Source organism: Podarcis tiliguerta, assembly GCF_965153285.1.
Source record: "Podarcis tiliguerta genome assembly, chromosome: 2".
In the NCBI taxonomy this organism is placed as follows: domain Eukaryota; kingdom Metazoa; phylum Chordata; class Lepidosauria; order Squamata; family Lacertidae; genus Podarcis; species Podarcis tiliguerta.
Window position 1 is genome coordinate 83,722,620 of NC_139535.1, and position 23,478 is coordinate 83,746,097.

The 23,478-nt window shown below is 38.3% G+C and overlaps 2 protein-coding genes across 2 annotated transcripts in view; both read right to left on the reverse strand.

Annotated features, from left to right (window-relative positions):
- TRIM16 (tripartite motif containing 16) overlaps positions 1-23,478 on the reverse strand; it is a 680,679-nt gene that overhangs the window by 158,607 nt on the left and 498,594 nt on the right. The window lies entirely within an intron of this gene.
- The window catches only part of COX10 (cytochrome c oxidase assembly factor heme A:farnesyltransferase COX10), an 89,771-nt gene that overhangs the window by 24,473 nt on the left and 41,820 nt on the right, over positions 1-23,478 (reverse strand). The window contains exon 5 of the mRNA XM_083428435.1: positions 9,901-9,971. Within this exon, the coding sequence (XP_083284561.1) occupies positions 9,901-9,971 (71 nt within the window). The remainder of the gene's footprint in view (positions 1-9,900; positions 9,972-23,478) is intronic.

A 23,478-nucleotide genomic window follows, 5' to 3' on the forward strand; every position in this document is an offset into this window, starting at 1 on the left:
GATTTATATGGGCAGCTATGAACAAGGGCAGAAATAAAGACAATGTTCAAATGAGACAGCTTATCCTAGTTGCTTATCCCTATTTCCTTGGCTCTAGTCTTCAGTTCTTCTTGGAGGCTCCCAAAACCCACTTATAGGATATATCCTGGGGATGTTGCAGGCAACAGTCTTTCTTGTCACTCAGAATTCTCCCCGGTGCTGAAAACACAGACAGTTCATCTGAAGTGTTTCACTATCCCTAGGAGGACCTCCTGGTGACAAATTGTCACATACTGCATTTAAAAAACAGCTCAACCATCTGGGTGGAAGGTTTGCCTCTGTAATTATTAGGACTTGACTTTCTGGAAAGCTGAATTCTTTAGTGACTGTGTTTCAGCAATAAAAGTGGGCAGTGTGTTTTGCTGAAAATCCTACGGAACTATATAGTAATCTAAGCTAACAAGTATAAATGAAATGTTCTGCCAGTACTCTGTGCCTTTCTACTCCCGTACACTTTCACCACAGATGTATGTTCATCCTGATTAGATTTGCAAGGGGCTTGGATATCAAGGCCACTGGGTATTTGCATGCCTACCATACTAGCTAATCATTTTGGTTCTGTGCCACAACAGACTATACTTCCCCATGGCTAGTTCAGAAGAAAAGGAAGTTGTCTGCCATTATTTCTTTTTTTTAAAGAAAAAAATGGAATTGGCATAAATGGTGCATCCCCAAAGGTCTGTTCATATTGGAGGTCATAATCAGAAGGATTATAGTATACAATTGCTGTACTCCTTCAAACGAACTGGGCCCTACCTCCTACTGCGCAGCTGACACAGGAGGCTAAGACAACTCCATTAGGAGTGCATATCGCTACTCAGCAGTGGTCCTCAGAAGCAGATGGAGGGCTATTTACTCAAATGCACCATGACTCCTGGCTTATACATGAGCATCTGGGATGTTTCCTAACGTGATGTGATGCACAATGCACTCAAATTTATCAACTGTCCCACATGCAATTAAAGGCCCTGATAAATAATTCCATGGCAAAGGCCTCACAGCTGAATTGAAAAGCAGCAAGGCGTGAGGGGTCAAATGTTTCCGCGGGATTTCTATTTAACAAACAGAACTGCTTATAAAGGAATGTCTCTACTGCGCTGCTGCAGAGTTTTTTCACACAGCACAACCTACTGAAACAGGGAGCTGAGTAGCTGGCAACTACTGCCGTCTCCATTTAAAGTGCAATAATTTTGTATCTTGCATGGAGAATCAAAGAAATACACAAACAAACACAAATCCACACCCAGCCACACACATGTATCTTAAAAACAGTTATCAGGTTCTGTTTATGAACATAAAACAGGAACTCTCATTGACCATAAAGGATGTAATCAACACTATGTGTGGATACATAGCTACTGCCATTCCTATTCCCTTTGGGAAAGCAAGATAGTAAGCATTACAGCAATCCATTAGTTCATCCTTTGATGTGGGTTTTATTCTCTTTAAACTGTGTTCTAGCCTTAAGGATTTTTCCTTCATTGCCTGTAAATATAGCTATCTGAAGCAGGGGAGTGAATAAGCGTCCTGCTGCTTAAAATGCAAGGGCAACATTTTCACGAGTAATTGGACATGTCAAAATATAAAACAGCCTTATTAAAATTTCTTGTTTACAACACTCAGGCAATGCCAGCTTCCCACTCTTCAGAGGAAATGCATGGAAGAAAAGGAACTCAGCAGGAAAGAACACACTTGTTTTCATACAGTTACATTAAAAGTTGCATACCTCCAGGATAAACATTATTTGAAAAGAACACTGCCGTGGTGTCGCTTTAGAACTATGTTGTTTTCAAACGGGAACATCTCTTCCTCCCCACATCACGTTAAACAAAAGCATTTGCAACTTCAGTTCTGAGCCAGTTATCCAGTAACAATTTTTTTAAGAAACCAGTAATATTTGAAACGTAAGAAGCTCCATCATATTGAATCAGAACACTGGTCCTTGTTGCTCAGTAATGTCCACACTGACCAGTGGCTCTCTAAGATTTCAGACAATAGTATCTTCAAGCCCTACCTTTAGATGCTGGGGATTGAACTTGGAACCTTTTGCATGCAAAGAAGAACTCTACTGCTCTACCGCTCTACTACAGTCTTTTGCGAATTCACATGCATTTAAGAACTCAGCTCAAGGGCATCCCTTCAGTGTCCTGCAGAGTACTCCACCAACAGACTTTTCTATTCCTCCAGGTCTATGCAGGCAATTAAGAGTACACCCTTCCACAATGGTTAATTGAGATATGTTTTTAACTTTTTGATGGCTTTATTGTATTATTGCACTGTTTTGTTTTTATAGCTGTAAACCACTTAAAAACACAATTATTATTAAATATTTTCTTGGGTTACAAAAGTAAGTGCATTGTCTCTATTTTGAGGTCATAAAGTCTTTTCTACTGATAATTTGCTGTAAACCACTTTAATATTTTTCATGCTATAGCAATATACAATTTTTAAAATATATAAATAAGACTAAATTTGGGGGAGTTCATTCTGCCAGTGATGTCAGTTCCACTGGCAGGCAAAAAATATCAGATTTTACCATTAATTGTTATTTTCTTGTTGAATTGTTCTTCTATCCTGAAGGAGCTTCCTATAAGTGCCTAATATAGCAAATGAAACCAATGCAGATCATGAAACAAAATGAAGAGCAACAACTAAGCTTTCCTAGTTTTTGGATAGTATGAGAGTCAGTTTAAGATGATAACCTTCAACCTAACATGGTTTAGAGCACTGGTCCCTTATTAAGTGTGAAAAGGCTCAGATTATATTATAACAAAATGCACAAAAATGTAATACATCATAATTTAACTACAAATAAGGGCTTCTGTTACGGTTAGAATGTAGGGTGTGCATCTTTCGAAAACGTCTGATTTGAGAAAGTTTTAACTTTTGTTATTGCCAAATAAGTCAAAATATAACAACAAAGGAATCAAGTTGTTGGTTTTCCCCCAACAGGAATTTTAAAGTGTGTGACAGGTGAAAGGAGACATAGAGGCATGTTGAAATGATGGATAGGTGCAAAGGAGAATGCTGTGTTTACTCTGATTTCTTTTACCATCATCAAGTCAGCTTTCTGACTGTGGGGCAGGAGCTGCCCTGTCCTCCTGGCCTGGGCACTGCCATCTGCTCTGCTCCTGGATCTGATGGGCAGGGTAGGGGAGAAGGTGGTACCTATAGGGAGTGCAAGACAGGCAGAACTGCCACCACCACCGTGAAGTTGCTGCTATTCTATACAGTCAGAATCTGCAGAGGCAGTCCTTGTAAAACTATGTTTTAAGAACAGTAACTTTAAGAACTTCCTTTATTTAAAAGCATTGATAAATTGCTTAATAGTTTTTAAATCTCTTAATTTTTATTTGACCTTGCTTTGCTGTCTACCCTCTCATTCCTCGTTTCCTTGTGTGGAGCAGGGCCTTAGTAGTGATTTTTTTAAAAAAAATCACATAATACTAAAAAGTCTTCAAGTGATATTCTCTCTCTCTCTCTCTCTCTTTCTTTCTTTCTCTCTCTCTCTCTCTCTCTCTCATATACAATAAAACATGTTATAACAATGAGCAGTCTCAGTGCAGTAACATTTATAAAAACACACAGTAAAGCCCGGATTGAAGAACTGCAGCATCAGTATCATAAAGCTGTCCGGAACGACTGGAATGAATAAAAACATTTTTATCTACTGCATAATTAGAGTGAAGTTGGTGCCAGGCATGCCTTTCTTTTATCATGGAGAGTTTTCTAGAGAAGGGAGTTACTATAGAGAAGGCCTGTGTCTGTCTTTCATATGGGAAGAGGTGGCCCTTGAGGTAGTAGGGTCATGGGCTGCATAGGGCTTTGTAAGGTCAAAAGAAACACTTTAAATTAAACACTCATTTAAGTCATGTCAGACTAACCTGATCTCATTTTTTGACAGAATTACAAGCCTGGTAGATGAAGGGAACGCAGTGGATGTAGTCTACCTTGATTTCAGCAAGGCATTTGACAAGGTGCCCCATGATATTCTTGTAAAGAAGCTGGTAAAATGCGGTCTTGACTATGCTACCACTCAGTGGATTTGTAACTGGCTGACTGACCGGACCCAAAGGGTGCTCATCAATGGTTCCTCTTCATCCTGGAGAAGAGTGACTAGTGGGGTGCCACAGGGTTCTGTCTTGGGCCCGGTCTTATTCAACATCTTTATCAATGACTTGGATGATGGACTCAAGGGCATCCTGATCAAATTTGCAGATGACACCAAACTGGGAGGGGTGGCTAACACCCCAGAAGACAGGATCACACTTCAAAACGACCTTGACAGATTAGAGAACTGGGCCAAAACAAACAAGATGAATTTTAACAGGGAGAAATGTAAAGTATTGCACTTGGGCAAAAAAAATGAGAGGCACAAATACAAGATGGGTGACACCTGGCTTGAGAGCAGTACATGTGAAAAGGATCTAGGAGTCTTGGTTGACCACAAACTTAACATGAGCCAACAGTGTGACGCGGCAGCTAAAAAAGCCAATGCAATTCTGGGCTGCATCAATAGGAGTATAGCATCTAGATCAAGGGAAGTTATAGTGCCACTGTATTCTGCTCTGGTCAGACCTCACCTGGAGTACTGTGTCCAGTTCTGGGCACCACAGTTCAAGAAGGACACTGACAAACTAGAACGTGTACAGAGGAGGGCAACCAAAATGGTCAAAGGCCTGGAAACAATGCCTTATGAGGATCGGCTAAGGGAGCTGGGCATGTTTAGCCTGGAGAAGAGGAGGTTAAGGGGTGATATGATAGCCATGTTCAAATATATAAAAGGATGTCACATAGAGGAGGGAGAAAGGTTGTTTTCTGCTGCTCCAGAGAAGCGGACACGGAGCAATGGATACAAACTACAAGAAAGAAGATTCCACCTAAACATTAGGAAGAACTTCCTGACAGTAAGAGCTGTTCGACAGTGGAATTTGCTGCCAAGGAGTGTGGTGGAGTCTCCTTCTTTGGAGGTCTTTAAGCAGAGGCTTGACAACCATATGTCAGGAGTGCTCTGATGGTGTTTCCTGCTTGGCAGGGGGTTGGACTCGATGACCCTTGTGGTCTCTTCCAACTCTATGATTCTATGATTCTAAAATCTGGCAGCTAGAAGCAGTGTTGTGTGTTCACACCTTCCTGCTCATGTTAATGCGCTGGCTGCTGAGTTGCCTCCAGGAAGGCTGGTGTAAACCCCAGAGCAGATCTGGGAGAGAGCAACAGGCATGTTTGAGGGGTGGTGGAAAGATGGAGAAAAAGGGGAAGTTATGGTGTGTAAGCTGAAGTCATTCTGCTCACACAATGACTTTGTTAGTTGCAACCCATACACAGCAGGGCTAGATTTGGAGCGTAAGTAAAAACACCCAAATCGCAGAATGCTCCCTGGGCATTTGGCTATATAAACAAGCTATAGCTGTTTTCAGAATCAGTCACACTGAAAGAGAACTGAAGTTTTGTGAGGAGGAAGGAATATCTAGATTGAAGACCTTGAAAACTGTCACAACAGGGAAATGCAGACTGGGCTATTTCAATCTTTGGGTTGATATAGCTTATTTGAATTGGCTTTGCTCAGATAAAGTACATATGAGCACAATACCCTTTACATGTATCAATAAAATCCTATAGAAATACAACCAAAGCAAAGTGAAAGGAATGGAAAATACCTAAAAGGGAGTTCCCTAAAACTGGAGGGTTGTTTTTTTTCTTAATAAAAAGGTATCCAGAAATCTCTAAAGGAGATGAATAAAGATGAACATCTGGAGGAAGTAAGCCCACGGCAAAGGGCCCATTGTTTGCTGATTTGAAGATAGAATCAAAAGATATGTAAGTAGTCAGCTGCAGATCTTCTGTACATCCATGATTTTTAGTTACCAGCTTTGCTGGCAATGGTGTTTGCTGTTAAGTAGCCTGTGTAAAAATTGTGTAAAAGAGCATTTCCTCTGTGAGTAGGTGACTTCAAGATTTATTGCACCAATGGGTTAAATTAGGATGATGAGAATAGAATAGACCAAAAATTAAATTCGATATGAGTCAAATGTATCATCAAAATAAGAACACTCTTGAAGATGCTCCAGAACTCTTTTTACATGCCCCAAATATTTTTGGAATGGTGTAAGACACCAGCCTTTTAAATACAATTTGCCCATTTTTCTGCTGTTTTGATTAACACTCAGTTTAACTAGAAAAGTTTGAACCCTGGGAAAATACGTAGCAGAAGATTGCAGCTCTCAAAGTGCGTTGTTTTGGCCAGCTGAAGAAATAATGCCAGTTGACGTCTAGCTTGAAGTCTATAAGGACTTAGGCCAACATCATTCAAGGTTAAGTGACACTTTAAAGAACATTAAATTAGGTGTTGACAGTTGGATAGATAGATCGATGAGTGATTGCCTTGGAGTCCCCACAATGACCACAAAGGGCAGAGAAGAGAGTATAATAAAGTTGCAAATTTGGTGAATATGGTTTTGACCAAATGAAATCGCCATGACATAAATGTATGCCTCTGGAAACTTGTGTCACTGATTATTTAACCTAAATGATTGTTTGTTCTTCCTCTGTGCTGGTGATAAACATAGTCAAATAGCGTTTAGGATACAAAAACGCTGAGAAATTTTTTTATATGGAAAACCCAATCCTATGTACATACCAATGTTTCCCACAGCAAATAGGTGAACTGTGGACAAACAGACGTGCACTTAAACACTTGTGTTCATATCACTCTGGCCCAACATGGGAATTCTGTACCCTTTATGCCCTCTAGTACTTTCTGTGGGAAACACTGTTGTATATATCGAACAGGTTTTTCACGTAAAGTACGGCGCTGCTCTGAATACAGCACAGATGTGGGGGAAAAGCTTTAATTTTACTTGGGGGTGAGAAAGGAGGAGGAGTTTAAAGTTTACACACACACTGACCTAAGCAAATTCAAGATACCTCCATTCAATTGAATTTTGGCTCAGCCTAGTTTTTGGCTCACTGTGTGCTCAACAGATGTTCTCATTAGAATATTCCCCATGATGTTTTTAAAATAAAATTAACTGAACTTAGAAATCTGTAATTAGCACCATCTTACAGAACAAATCAGAACAAGTTTACCAAAGTACTCTATTTACAATGAGAGTGAGTTTACCCCCAGGGCTTGCTTTACTATTTTGTTTCAATTTTCATGTAATTTCATCCATCACTTTTTTTTCCAATCCTCCAAAGATGATGGATAAAACACAGAAATAAATAGGACCAACTGTTCACAGATGCCTAAGGGAAAACATAATTTTGTTATAAATAATCCTTGGCACAAATCATGGAAATGCTATCTGAAAATTGTTTGTTGAATAGTTTATGAATACGGGCTTTAGCTTCAAGTTTGCAAATAAGGTGTAGTGCTCCCCAACCTTCGTTAAGTTGGAATCCAATCCTATACAAAACTGAACAGATATACAAACAGAAATCAAGGTTGCTTTAAGTTTCTGTTCAAACAGGAGCCCCATGGGATACTGCCTTTTATTTGCATGTATACATGGAGCAGAGAGCATGCACAAAAGGTGACACATGTTTCAGAATTCTTCTTGTAAAACATCATAAGAAGTTTGATTCCTGCTTTATGATTTGTCATGAAGGGGAAAAAGTAAGAAATACAAACTGGTAACGATTTATACAGAATGAAAGAATGGGCATTTCAGATATATAATGTTTAGTGTGTTTTTTTCTAGGTCTAATAAAAAAATAGCAAACCCAATCATCTAATTATTTTCAGAAAATACAAAGGTCAGACGTTACAGTGAAACAAAAAAATAGAAATATACAAAGGAGCTCCATCACTAAGTGTGATAAGTGGTGGTATTAGGATATGGAGAGAATGTAGGGCAAAACTCTGTTCCAGAAGGTGCCAGAAGGGGCATTTTCCCAAGCACTTCTAGCTGTTGTCATATTAGGCTGCTTTGGCTCCTGTTTGTGAGACAAGCCAAGTTGTTAAAATGACTGACATGCCCTTAGACACTCTGGGATAATGGATCTTCCCAAGGATGTCCTGTTTTTCCACAACGGTTCTAATCTGTTTGATTGTGATTCTGTGGTAGCTTCCTTTAAAAACATGCCATGGCCAATCCCTCCCTCCCTCCCCCCCGCAACTCTGTATTAACAGTATTTGGTGCAAAACGTTTTACGTATGGACCTTCTTTGTCAATGTGAACTCTCTTAGGAGAATCTGCAATTCACAATATGGGAATTGCAATTTTTATATTATATATATTTCATCTATCAGACATAGATGGGGGGGAAAAACCACCTGTAGGGGTTTTTTTACTGTGTCTATGCTGGGAACTACAGATTTTCTGTTCACAGTGACAAATTAAGCGATGCTGTTAAAAACGACATAACTTGTCTTACAAAATTATATATAGAATTTGATCTGAGTTTAAAACATGCCTGCCATGAAAGAGATTCACCCATGTTTTAATAAGGCCAATTCCCATTTTCCAATAAGCCTTTGAATGCGACGTTTTTATAACATTTGAAGTCTTCTCAATATTCTTGCATTTTCCTCATAAACAGACAAGGTATTTGCCCTAAGTTACTGCTGCTGTACTGCACAACACTTAACATAGTGGTTATTATTTAAAAATTTCTATACTTTTTCTAAGTGGTTTACAACTATAATTTTAAAAAATAAAACTATGCTTATTGAGCTACCATCCTGTTGCAGAACCAGCAGAACTAGCAATTCTAAAAACTGCCTAGTAAGCACGGTGAGGGCAGGAGAGGACTTTCATCAAAGAAATACAGTAAAAGTAGCTAAAATGCTACTAAACTGCATCCCAACAATATTATCTGCACTTGTAGTATATCCTGTAGTTAACTTAAATAATAATGTATTATTTATATACAACTTGAATGTTGTCTTAATGTATAAGCTGATAGAAATAATGAGCTTAAACTAAATATTGCAGAGCAGTGAGGTTCCTTTGTCAGATACTAGAACTAAACTATGCTGCATGACAGGAAGTGCTGGAACTGATAGACTAGAACACATTTATTTCTCCAGAACGTCTTTCTACTTAGTTTTCTTTTTTGTGTGCGTGTTATTTTGTAATGTAATTTTTACAACGAACATAATAATTTATCATTTTTAATGTCTGACCTTCAATTTAGATGGAAAGCTGTTAATCATGAATTTAAATTAACATTCATTTTAAATAAATAAATAAATACACCCAAATTCTACATCAAGGAAACATGGCCTCTTTGTCTGAAACGGATTAAACAAACTAGAAAAAAAAAACATATTTAAGTCCATGCAAGTTATTCTGACTGCAATGCAGGCTTTGGAATTCTTGGCAAGAAATGTGGTGGTAGAAGGTGGGCAAGGTGGGAAGCAATGGTGGGCAAGTGACCTGTCATGTATCAAACTCACATGTTCCATCCTGTCCCTTTTGCTCAAAGGAAAATCAAATAGAAGGCTAACTTGGACCTTTTAAAGACTTTAGAACTGTTTGTTGTTCTTTTTAAAGAATTATTGTGGGAGATCCAGAATGATTTTCTTGGCAGAGCCACTCGCTTCTAAAAATACGGTACATGCTTCACAATTGTCTATGATATTACACAGGAACACCTGGAATCTTGCGATTCTTAATTTCTACATCTATAAAAGCCCTTGCTGAATATGATGAGAGGGCAAGCCAATATGTTTTCCATGTGGCATTGTAAGCTTTCAGAATCTTCAAAGCACAAAACGGCAACGCTTTCACAGTCTTTTGTTCTGAAGTTGACATATTTGCTTATCTAAACATAAGGAAGGGCAGTAAGCTGGGAAATATATAAAAAGAACAATGAGATTTATTACTCATTTTGGAGAGCAGGTGTGTGCAGCCTTACCTGATTTGTCCTCGCACCAGGGGTCTGTTTTTTGTCCTGTTCATATTAGAGTCAAAAGGAACCTCAAAGAACTGCCAAAAAAAGAGAGAGAAAGGGAAAGAAGAAAGATGACTTTAAGGGATGCAAGAGACCATCCGAGCTAAAGAACAGGCTGTTTTTGCAGGTGCTTTGGTCTTCATTTCAGAAAATTCCCAAGCACAACTGAAACAGCAAATTTTACATTGATTTTGAAAGCAAGTCTACATTAAAACTTTTGGCTTTTCCTTAAAAGGGGGTGGGACCCCTACCCGTAGGACAAACATAATTTAAACAGGTCCTTCAAGTTCTATCTTTGACAAGTTTGGCAAGACTTTGATGATGCATGTATATTATGAAAACAACCGTCTTCTTCCTTCTGTCCCCCACCTTTTCTTAAAAAAAAATATCACTGAACAAACAATCCTTGCTAATCACATGCTCCTACTTTTAAAGATTAATGTTATAAATGTTTTCAAGATCACCCAACTTTGGAAACTTATGACCCACCCTACAATCAATCAATTCCGACAACTGCAAATGCATGCAACAGAGTGCACGGATAGCAGTTAAAAAAGAAGCCATGTGGAATTATTTAACATGGCAGTTCAATGGAACTTTAAACACTGCCTGTCGGATAAGTTTTGTGGTACAGTGAGTCCCTCCAATACCACCCTTATAAAGCAAGACACAGCACTACAGAGACTGGCGTTTTATTCAAACATGTAAATCACACAGAGGTAATCAGTAACGTATTCAGTAATTGCCAAACTTCAGTGAACGGCAACCTCTTTTCATGAAACTAAGTATTTATATGAGCTTCTAGTATGACTTTGTGACCAATTCCAGTAATAGAAAATATCTAAAGCAAGACATAGAATCACATTCTCCACTGCCTGCAAACAGCAGAAGGCACGGTCTACTTTTGCAGTACGCAGCTGTCAACAGCTGCTGACAGCAGCAAACAGTACAGCGACATCAGCTAGTCACTGCCACCAAGTGTCTTCTTTTCCTATATACAATTCACAGTCTTTTTAAATGAGTCAACTGGGACAGCAGGGCAAGTGGGTGCAGGAATTGCAGCATCAACCGCACTAACTTGTGACAGCCAGACATAGGGCAGTGGGCAAGGTGGGGGGGGGGGGGAAGCAGGGCCTAGACATGTAGTGGGGGTGGAGGGAATTTCAAAATGTCTCAACACATTCCTAGTTATATTTATAAACCATCTTGCTTTCATCACAGAACTTAAGGCAGAGTACACGTGGTTCCCACATGGTCACCCATCCATGCGCTGGCCGGACCCAGACATGCGTACCTTCAGCACGTACAGCATATCTTGCTCAGGGGTTCAGCTTGCTCTTTGCTGGAATCCTGTTTGTTTTTATGAAATGCCTTTTGTGTCACAGATTTTGCAAAATAAGAACTAAACATGTTCCATGGTTACTTCTTAAGTAACCAGGTTGTCTTTCTGTGCATTTTTTACCCCACTGTCAAGCTGTTGAGATAGGAGTCTGCGAGAGATAAGCATCTTTTATATTTATTAACTATCACTTGCAACTATAGCTTGCAAGCAACTCCCAGGAAGAATAAAAAGGTGAAGATACATAAAATTAGAAGTTGCCTATGTTGGTTATGGCAAAACAGAAGTCACTTCATGTTTTCCCACCCATATTGTGACAGACAGTATTCATCTGAAGGTGATAACAGAAAAGGGAAAGATTGGGAGGAGAAAATAATAATTAAATGTGACAGCAAGTTACAAGGGAAGGGTGGTAGAAGAACCAGCTGTCCTATAGCATTGAAGTATATAAAGATTTAGGAAATTTGTATTAAATGCATATCAGCATCCAGGCCTTTTCATAATAGTGTGTGTGTGTGTGTGTGTGTGTTGTTTGTGTATCTAAAATAGTCAACACAAGCACTTTTGATGCAAATATGTCAGCAAGACACCAGTTGTCATACTTTCCACATTTCCCCCCAGATGTTCAGAGGAGGGGGAATCTCATTTCCCTTTAAAAATGTGTCTCAAATACCATTCATCTGTAGATCCAGGCAGGGGGTAACACTCAGTTTTAGTTTATCTCATTACAGCCTGCAGAGTTTTGCTTGTTTTAGCAAACAACAAATTCAGTAAGAAGAAACCTGGATAAATAAATATTTTAGCTGCTCACAAGAGGCCGTTTCCTCAGGAAGTCTGAATGCATCACTTCATTTGGCTGAAAGAGAATATTGTCTTTCCTACATTTTTGGCAATCTAGACACCAGGAGGACAGGCGCAGGGTTAAATCTACAGCAACAGAACACCACCAAGTGACATAACTTGGCAGTGATTTTGAGACCATACACAACATTTTAAATCAGTAGAGATAAATATTTAAAACATGATGCTGAGAAAAACCACATAAAATAGGACTCTGTGGTTGATTTCTGTTGCAGATCATTCCCCTTACATAGCTTTCATCAAATTGACAAAGTAATTACATTCTGTGGTCCTCAAAGTGTGAGATCAACTGTCATATTGCTGTTTAGTGTTATGTACAATCATATGTTTCTCATCAGTTCTCTTTGCAATGGCCTTCACTTGTTATGTTTACCAAAGCATTAAGACAGTTTGAAAATGTCAACTTTCACCATGCAAATACAAAATTGATGTTTGAGTTTAGGTAACAAGCAAAAAACCCTTCTAGTAAGTGATTATCAACTGAAGAGTAATGACTCTGACACAGATCAAGTTATAGTGGACCACACTAGCATTACTACCACAATTTTCTTTTTGCTGTTTTCCTTTGATTGAAAGTCACTTCGAAAAGTCTCTAAAGGAAGAAGTACATGAATATATTAAACACAGAGAGAGAGAGAAAGGAAGAAAGAGAGAGGGAAAGAAATAGAGACAGAAGGTGAGAAAAAGGAAGAGTTATTATAAATAATACATGGGTTGCATGTTACAGGTTGAGGTTAAAAGGCTGAAGATGACAGCTCTAACTGATACAGAGAACTGCCTTTTGGTAAATAAACTGTTAACCATGTAAATGGAAAGTGTGCATGCAGCTGATAAATGTTTTGTCACAATTAGATTTTTTTAATGCAAGAAATCACATCAACAATGTCTTTACAAAATCCTGAAAAAACTGTTTTCTATGTATTTTTTTTTTTTTAAGGAACAATATTTTCCTACTACCATCCAGGTGTAAGGCAGCGGTTGAGGTTGGCATTTGTCTTTCTCAGGAGACAATGGAGGAGCGTGCCTTTGGGGTGAAGTCAAACTGTTGGAAGGTTAGAGCGCCTGTTAAGGCTGTAGAGATGTCATTGTCTAACATAAGCTAATGAAGTAAAAAGATGTCCAGTTTCTGTATTAGGTGGTTGCGGAATCAAAATAAGCCAGGAAAACCCACCCGATAATTGAATGTTACCTTTGTAAAAAAAGTTTTGTTTTCAGAGTTAATCACTTCTGCTAAGCAATTGGCAGCCAGGCACTTAATTAAGACTGTGTGGGCAACAGAAGAGGGAGCTACATAAAGTACTTCTATGTAGGGAAAGAAGTGTGAAAACTGCAAATAGATTGTTGCAATCAATGATCAAGTATGTGCATTCATAGCATACACTACATGCTGGCTTCCTTGTACATATACAATGAATGAGCAAACTGCGCAACTGTCCCAAGCAATATTTCACATTATTCCTCTAAGAAAGTGCTTTCCATATAAGTGAAACTGCAGAGAGCAAAGATACAGCTGGTGTGACTGTCCTCAAAGTCTGTTCCCAGAACACTCCAGCATAAAGTAGTGATAATGTGAATTCACAGGGAAGCTGATAACTTTTCTCAGAACAGCCCAAGGTCACCAAAGCTGTTCAAACGGCACATTGTTTGCTTTTACTATTGTGTACAATTGGCTACCACGCTTTTCCAAATATCTAAAGAACTAAAGTTAGAAAATAACTCTTCTATATTAAAAGACAAATTCAGTTCACGTCAATGCATAGCTTCTCAATTCATTATTGCAAGGGTATGATATGGAAAAAAAATATTTAACGTCTCATTTGCAATTATCTTTCTCCCAGTTTTGAAAGAAAGGAATTGAGCAACCAGAACATTCACAGACTTTGGAAACCATCCTTGATGTAAACTCACTCAGGCTGGAACTCCAGATTGGGTGAGAAAATGGTTTGTAAGAATGGATAGTAAAACAGGACACAGAAAAAGCTTTACTGGAAGGATCAGCAACATGGTGCCTTTTGGTGCATATGTACCAAGAGAAGCCTTCCCTGACACCCACAGGAACCACTTACCTGTTGCCCCCATTGAAATTAAACTTGAAGGAAACCTTTTATTGTAGCCAATAGCGAAGGCTAAGGTGTGTGCTTGGTTATAGTGTATGTGCGGTGCCCATGACAATTTATCCAGTTTGCAACTGAACCCATGAACCCCGATTCCTACTTTACTAAGAAAACTTTAAGGATATTTTATGCTTCCTGAAACAGAAACAGTGCATTTTGGAAATTCTGCTTTGTAATCCTAGTTTGGCAAAGTACCAGTCACTTTTTATTATTAAATTTGTGGACCAGAATATTTTCTGTTATAATTCTGAAACAAATATTGATTCAGAAAGGACTACTATTAAAACCTACTCTAAAAATTAACAAATGCTGATGTCAATAATTTTTCTAAAAAACCAAATCTTTATTCACTGAGGCACAGGGATATTTGTTTTAGTGTTTAAAAAGAGGATCTCCAAAATTATAAATTATAGTTTAAAACTACAATTGTAAAACCTTAATCCTTGGTTTAAACTGACTAACTTTCAATAGTTTTCTGTCCTCTCTCTTTCAGAGAGTGAAATAATTCTCTCTGCATTCTATGCTCAGACTTGAAGTGTCAAAATGGCACCACCCAACCACAAGAGGGAGAACTGAGGAAGACCCAGGGTTATCTAAGTATTTATTTCTCACCTGCCTTTTACCACAAGGTTCTAGTAGGTACGTGATTTGAAATAATATTTCCCTCTGAAAATTTTAAGCTTACCTGCACAGTCATGTTTATACAATTCAATACTTTCTCCCAATACTTAGTAAGCAAATGACAGGATCAACAAAAACATGAACACTCCACATTGCAACATTTTCTTGTGTTCCAAAAACAATAGAATAATCTGGTGGAGCTCTATTGACCCTGTATACCATTAATAGTTAATTCTTTCTATCTATCAGAGAGCAGAGCCAGAGTAAATCTAGAAACATCCCGCACAATTTTAACAGAAGAAAGGCTTGGGAGCCTTTGGGGAGTACGGTAAAGGGAGGAGATCTTTTGATTTCAGAAAGGGCACATAGCACCTGTCTGTCTTGAAGATGTGAACATGAAGCAGAACAAATGGGATTAGAAGCTGTTCTTTTGGAATCTTATAGGCAACTAAAAACATATTGTCCCATGAATCTGGATTGCTACTTACAGATCCCTTCATAATTTCCCACTTCAAATTAGTGTCAAATTAAAACAAGACCACACTATGTTATTCTGTAAAACAGTGTCACATTGCTAATTTTCTGCATAGCAGATGCTTGTTCACTTGAGCTACAAAGCCAGGTAGTCACATTCTGAAGATGATAATAGCTACAAAAAAGTGTTGATACTGTCAATTCAAAAGGAAATGCTCTCATATAGGAGTACTGAAAAAGTCACAGACTTTAATTAACACATTTTCTGTCCCAGAAGCATATTGATATTCACTGTGGCCTCAGCTTTTACAAAATTCAAGGAATCACAACCTGCTATTTTGCCAACAGTAAGATCAGTAACACCTAACTCATTGCATACTATGACTTCGTGCTTGTCGCATCTTGCTTTATCAGGCTAAAATGTCACAATAAAGGACAAGCAGGGCCTTGTGCCTACAGTAAGGGACATAAATTAAATTCTACAACATAATAATAATAATAATAATTCAATAATAATAGTTCAATAATAAATAATAAAAACTGCAACAACTCTACATAGATGCAGATCAACCCCTTCCACAACAGAGGCAAATGCATTTATTTTCCTGGCAGGCAGATCAAGCCCTGCTTTGGTCTCCACCTCTATGTTTTGTTCATTATAAGGTATATTTTGATTACACGGGGCAGCAGGAAATTAAATAAAGCAAAACGCCATGCAAATAAAAGGAACAGAAAAGTTAGAAGCCATTTCCTTTCCCAAATTATCTAATTGCTTTCAACAGAGTGGCTGACTTTACAAGTCAACGCATCTGTACACATATACTGTATTTTTCACTTTAAAACTCAAGTGTTCTATGGCAGTTGGGGGGCTTATTTCTCTCTTAAATGTTTGGGTCACACCACTTCACTGGAAGTGCCCCAAAAAGGCAAATTCTATCAACTGAGACCTCATCTGTTTTAACCGTCTCTGCTGTCACCATGCAGTAGCATCTTGCAACTATCAGATCTATATCAAGCCATAAGGAAGACAGACATGCTGACGATTATTTCAACAACTCTGAAATGTCAAAGTGATATGGCTGGAATTCAACAGGGCCTTTAAACTAATGGTCATGACAGAAACAAAACAGGGACTGTCCAGAAAGTATGTGACAGTTAAAACTACTTTTCATTCCACCAGCACATAAGGAAATCTGTACAGCTCCTGCGACACATATCCAGTACCCCATTATAAAGCCCGCAAGGTATAAATATTAATTAGAGGTAAAGCATGCCTTTTTAGTGACACAGAAGTATACTGAACATGAATAAAAGAAGTATACTGTGGTACCTCGGATTACAGACACTTCAGGTTACAGACTCTACTAACCCAGAAATAGTACCTTGGGTTAAGAACTTTGCTTCAGGGTGAGAACAGAAATTGCGCTGTGACAGCGCTGCGGCAGTGGGAGGCCCCATTAGCTAAAGTGGTACCTCAGGTTAAGAACAGTTTCAGGTTAAGAATGCCTGAACGAATGAAGTTCTTAGCCCAAGGTACCACTGTACTGAACATGAATAAAATATCTATACGTTTTCTAAACCATGCAGAGTCCAATAGGAGGTCATGTGAAGATAAAGAAATGTACCTATTGGCACTCTGTAACAGTGTTTAAATGACTGCTTCTCCAGCAAAAACAAAGGAGTGTGGCAAAACATTTTTGCTAATACTCCATTCTCCCCTTGTCACAAAATGTCAAGCTATGCTATATTCTCACCTCCCCAATGTGTGACTTAATTAATGACCTCACAGATGCTCAATAAGATAGAAGGCTACAGATTCACAGTTATGCCATGTTTAGATCTATTTGTGGCATTAATATAAACTGTGATGAAAGGATTAATGTCTCAATTAGGATAACTTACAGATTAAATTAATGTGTGCTGGGGCAGAGGGAAACAGTTTTCTATTAACCAGACAAAGATCCACAACATTTTACCAAATAAGGAGCATTCTGAAGGGAGGAAGGGCAGGGAGAACACAGGGGTTACTCTTGTACCGAGTTCAGATGCTGTTTCTGTTTTTCTGCGACTTTGAACTCAAATGGTAAATCTGAGTTCCTGGGAAGACATGGGATTCTATTCAGTGTTAGTTATACTCAAAGCATACCTATTTAAATTCATTTACATACACAGTTCCATTAATTTCAATAGGTCTAACTGGATACAAGCCATGATTTCCTCCAGTAAGTATTTGTAGTGAAATATTGGGTGGTTACAAGAGTGTCATGGACAACTATTGGAAGTCTGCACCATCACTCTGATGAGCTAGACAGTTCCCTACTCTGCATAATTTTAAGGCAGATGATCAGAGCTCTTGATCAGAGAGTGGCTCTGCTGGTTTTTTAAAAAAGCAAATTACCTCCCTATGATACTGTCTTCTTATTTTTAATTGCCCTTTTGACTGAATATTTAGTCCAGCAAAGCGTGTGTTTTTTGTTTATGCAGTTTTCCTCCCAGTGGGAGGAATGCAGTGGGAGGAAAACTGCATAAAGCACGTATTGAAAGTCAGAGATATCCCACAAAAGTACTATCAGATACCATCTCTATATAGTTAAGTCCCTGCACCACAACACAATAATGCCGAATAAATTTTCATATTTTTTTAGTTTAATTTGTCAAACATGTCCCCAGTGTCAGATTAGTACTTTATTTTCAAAAGGTAAGTGGATTTAAGCTGCTATCCTATAAACATTTGCCTGAGGGTAGGTCCCAAAGAACACAATAATGGGGCTTATTACTGAGAAGACATGAACAGGACTGCACTCTAAAATTACTTTTTCCACATATTCTACTTCAGGATCTTGTCCATAATTGTTCATCCAGTTTCCTATCAGTTTCGTGTCATTAAAATATGGAGAACATTAAATCACCACAGCTCATTTCCTCATGAAGTTAGAAACCTCAATACCAATCAGTACAAACTACTCGACTGTATTAATATGCAAATGTATTCTCATTGCATCCACACCGAGTTGATACTTTCTGCTACTTTTATATTTTATGTTAACTGTATTATTAACAGAACAATTTCAGATTTCAGATGGAATAGACTGACATAGGCTAAGCTGATAATTAAAGAATATTATAGTTGCACATGCCTGAGCATGCCAAAATAACAGCAGGCAATTTACATATGTAGAAAAGCTTGTATACTTTTTACTTGCTGAAATTTGACAATGAACTTGCTCTGGCTGAAATGAAGGGTTGACTGAAAATGATTTCTTTCTATTAACGTATGTTGTACAATAGGGGTTTTTTCCATATAATTTTTCTATTTAAATTACTGAACATTAATGCAGCCATTTTATCTGTTAAGCAACATGTTAACTGTTGGAAAACCAGGCAATGAAAAGCTACATACTCCCTTAGAGATTACTATAATTCAACCAATAAAAAGCCTGAAACATAAACCAAGGTGTAAAGTGACACTGGCATTTATTAATATTTAGTGCACCTCAAAGCAAGCACAGAGCGGAAATATGGTCCAACAGTTCCAAGGCAGAACATAGCAGGAAAAATAAATTTGATTTACAACAATCCCTACCTTTTAAAAATAATAATAAAAGCAGACTGTAGGCCCTTTCCCTTTAAAATATTTAATAGCTGATATCATTAGGAGGGTCTCAAATCACATTTTTAACATATGGGAACTTGAGGAAACTATCATCTGCAATCCATAGTTTAATGGATGATATTATTTTAACTACCTTCCTCCATTTCAAAAGCCATTCAGATGGCTTTTGAAAAAGTATGATGTGCATTTTTCAGTGGGGTTTTCCCCATTTCTACCATGAAGCAAGATCTAAACGTTTTCACATTCTCTTCCTCAGGCATCTGTGCTTCTCAAGAGCCAAGATGTTTAGTTTCTTATAATCTAAGACACTACAATACTTGAAAGCTGACACCATCATCCATGGCATCTTAATCATCCTCCTTTTTAAAACTCTCCAAGGAGTAAACTTAAAAGCAGCATCTCATCTTCACTTTAAAGGGAACTAACAGAAAATTTTAATTAACTTGAAATCTTTGCAGAAAACATCAGACCCTTCTCTTTGAAACACAGACATCAGAAGTGAATGAAAGCAAAAGTTGTTGTGTGCTTGCTACTAAATTTGATTCAATGATCTTGACACAGATGAACATAGGAAACATTTCCATGATTTAGGAAGGTTATTTTGTACAGACTACTACTGAATGTATGTAGAATTTCTGCACACTCCCTTTCCTATTAAATTCTGAAAGAAAGCCTATGATTAACACCACATTTGGCTCACTTCTTTTAGGATACCATTAGGCTTATAAGCTAAAAAAATCAAGAAGCACAAGAGGAGAGAGGAAGGAAGAGGCAGAGTAGGGAGGTTAGTTTTGCAATGCTAGAACATAATGCTGGATTGTAAACAGGCATTTATATAATAGTACACCAAGCTGTTTCCACCCCTTGCTTGGACATAAGTGGCTCTTCTTCCTATGGCCAATGACAGGGGCTACAGTTTTTCCACACAAAACAGTAGACCTGCAACTTACATGGGGGTTATGTTCTGGGGTTAGTGCATAAAGCCAAAATTGCATATAGTGCATATAATGCAATGGGGGGTAAGATCACCAAAGTCTTTGCCCCCCAAACACCTGCTCCCATTTATTTATTTGTTTGTTTGTTTGTTTGTTTGTTTAGCTGAATGTGCACAAGTTAAACATAAATTGTGGGTCTACTTTACTTCAATCCCAGGGCAACTGATAGAGCAATGGTCTTTTTCACATTTCCTTGCAGCTGCTCCTTCTTTAGCACATGTCTCGTGTTTCTCTTGTGGTGATCTTCCTGAAAGGTGTGGGAGATGCAACCATCCAATGCCTTTGCAACTCTGACCAGTGGTAGAGGCATAAAATTGGTGCCAATGGATCAATACTTAAAAGGGGGGGAAAATGGAGAAGCTTTCTGTTTTATTTCATAGTTCCTATACTATAGATTTAACAGAGTCGGTATAAAATCTCCCTTGTTCAAGTTAGCTAGTAGGTAAATTGTACTTCTATAAGTCATTATAAAGATAATTGAACTAAACAAAATAGGTCTCACTTTTCTCTCATCTTCATTATATCAGAAATGCAAGCTGACAACTTCACAGAGACTCATTTGTTAACACATGCATACAAACCTGTTGCTGGGGATCTGAAAGCTGCCAAGAAGTGTTTGTAATTCCAGCATTGCTGAAATCCCCCAAACGCAAAGATAAAAGGGCAAGATAAGGTACCCATCAATCTTACAGAAAAGGTAAAGGAAAGATTGACAAATAAATACCACCAGATCCACTTTCCTAAACAAAAGATATCACAAACTATTAACTTCATCTTAGAAACCACTTAGGATAACTATCTCTGGCACAACTCCCTCTATATAAATACAATGAAAGACATACTCTTTTAAAAGCCTTAAAAATTTCTTAAAATCGATTGCTTCTGGAAAGCAGGAAAATAAGAAAAGGTATTTTCATTAAAGGACAGCTTAGATGAAGAAGAAAAAGAAGCATCAGACTGACAAATTGTCGTCATGTTTTCCAGTGTCACCTTCTGAAGAAAAAAAAGTATGGGGAATATCAGCAATTTCCCTATTGATTCCAGTGTGACATGAAGACCTGATGTAACATAGTGATCCAGTTCACAAGTAGCACTAAGTAAAACCATGGCTTAGAGTGAGTGAGCAAAAGTGCAGGTTCCTGGATTTAAGATAGTTTCATATTTCAATTTCTTCTTCCAGGAGTTTAGAAGTTTGTTACTCACATGTAGCAAGCTGTGCCAGTGGTTTCTGCATTAAGGTTTCTCTACAACCTTGTTTGGCTTACCTCTACCTCACCCTGTCCGACCTATTTGTTAAAACCTCTGTCACTTATTGATGCATAATTGAACTTTTCAATAACTTTAATATATGAGTGTTTTTCTTACAGGAGGGAAAAGTATTTACATTATGTGTGAAGTGAGCTGCAATAATTTATTTTTTCCAAGTATATGGAATGGGCAGCTCCAACACAAAACACTCACTGTATGTTATGTATGGCTTTCAATGGATGACATCATAGGAAATGGGGAAAATGTTTCAAGTTGTTTTAAACTCTTTTTTAGTATTGTAACATTGCGTTTTAAAACTAACTGTTGCAATCTGCCCTGGAATCTTAGGGTAAAGGGTGGATAATAAATAACAACAACAACAACAACAACGTAACATAGCAAGCAGCTGCAAGGGACATTTTGTTTGTGATATTCTTAACTGAAGCAAACTAACCCGTCTACTGCCATGGCTGCAGTCATTTCTGATGAATTCTCATCTAAATGTACGTTTAGCATTAATTTAAATGAGTCTACTTCTGAGGAGAATTAAACTGGGTACAACCCCATTATGTGTGTGTGTGTGTGTGTGTGTGCGCGCGCGTGCGTGCGTGCGTGCGCTCCCCCCCCCCACAAACACAGATATGGCATAACCTGCCTGACAGCCACAAGTAACTCAGTCCTGCCTCCTTAATAGTACACAACCAACAAACGTGATTTTAAAAAGAGCAGAGAAAGTTATGGAATACAAGTAAACTCTTTCTCTGCTCCCACCACTCATAATTATTCTTCACAAGGAGCAGCCACTAAGCCCATTTCTATCACCCAATGTAGCTTTTAAATTAACTTATTCTTAATTTTTAAAACTCTTGTAACACACTTTACAAAGCTGCTTTGCATGCTGCATACACTTATAAATATTAATTGTAAAAGAACAGTGTGCTTCAATTAGTGGGATTTTCTTCTGGGAAGTTGTCCAGAATTTTTTTTTTTTATCATCTGAAAAATCCCAGAACTTTTATTTCAAAGCTTTTGAAGAAAGAAATCTACTTTGACAATTAAAAAGCACTAAACAAAGACGAGTGGGGAGGAAATGAATATTGCTTAAAAACAAACAGCCCCAACAGAAATCTAGTTTGTCTGAAAAAAAAGTAAGAAGGTACAAATGCATATGTTTCATGTTTAGCAACAAATAGAAGGTGGGGGTGTTTTTACAGTCTGTCCCCAAACTTCATAGAATTTCCAAGTCGAAATGTATTTCAACTTAAATGGAATATATATCATATTATGCCAGCTTTCACTACCGAAATGAGACTGTTCCCTTTGGTAAATCGTTTTGGAAAGTAGCTGCTCCTGTAAACCCCACTTTTTTTTTGAACTTTGGGGTAGGAGGGTGAAAATGGCTGAAACTTCCGGAGGAGGTAATTCACATACTCAAATGTGCAAGAACTGACACTGTATGACTCTCATACTTCAGGTTTCACATCTGGAGGATGATGCTTTGCTTGAAAACATTGGTGTGTGAGTAACTTATCCTTCAAAAGAGAGAGCCAATATTTTCACATGGGGACCCTTCAAACATACACCCCAGCGTTCTATGTGGAATCTGAGAACATATGTGCACATCACTTCCTGTGCCACTGAGTAAGCCTAGAACAGGGGTAGGCAACCTAAGGCCCATGGGCCAGAAGCAGCCCACGGGGGTAAGTTAACCAGCCCACGAGCCATCCCCGAACCGAGCCACCCACTTGGCGAATCCCCGTGCGCGGCACAAAACGCGCGCGGGGACTCGCTTCTGCGGTGCTGGAAATCGCATCTGTGCAGACGCAGACACCAGAAATTGCAGGCGCACATGCTCATACGTGCACTATCTGCGCATGGAGGGATCTCCGCTGGAGTGAACTGGCCCAGGTGAGGTAAACCTTGCCGACCCCTGGCCTAGAATCTTGTTTCAGGATTGAAATGAAAAGAGAGAATATGGGGGCGGTGGATATGCAACTCTAAAAAGCATAAGAGTGAATACAGACTTTGTTTTAGAGACATGCATGCATGCTTCATACATAATTCATACAAACTGTATATTTATTTTAAAAATGCTGAAGCTGGGTGCCTTATTCTTCAGATCTGTTTTTCCCTATTTGCTTTTTTAAACTAGTAGCTCTTTCTAAATTACCACATTTCCAGATGCTTTGCTCATACCCTCTTGACAGAGGAACAGTTGTACTTATTTGCGGACAAGTTGTTGACAATTCATCTAAGCTTATAAAAGCTGGCAGAGAG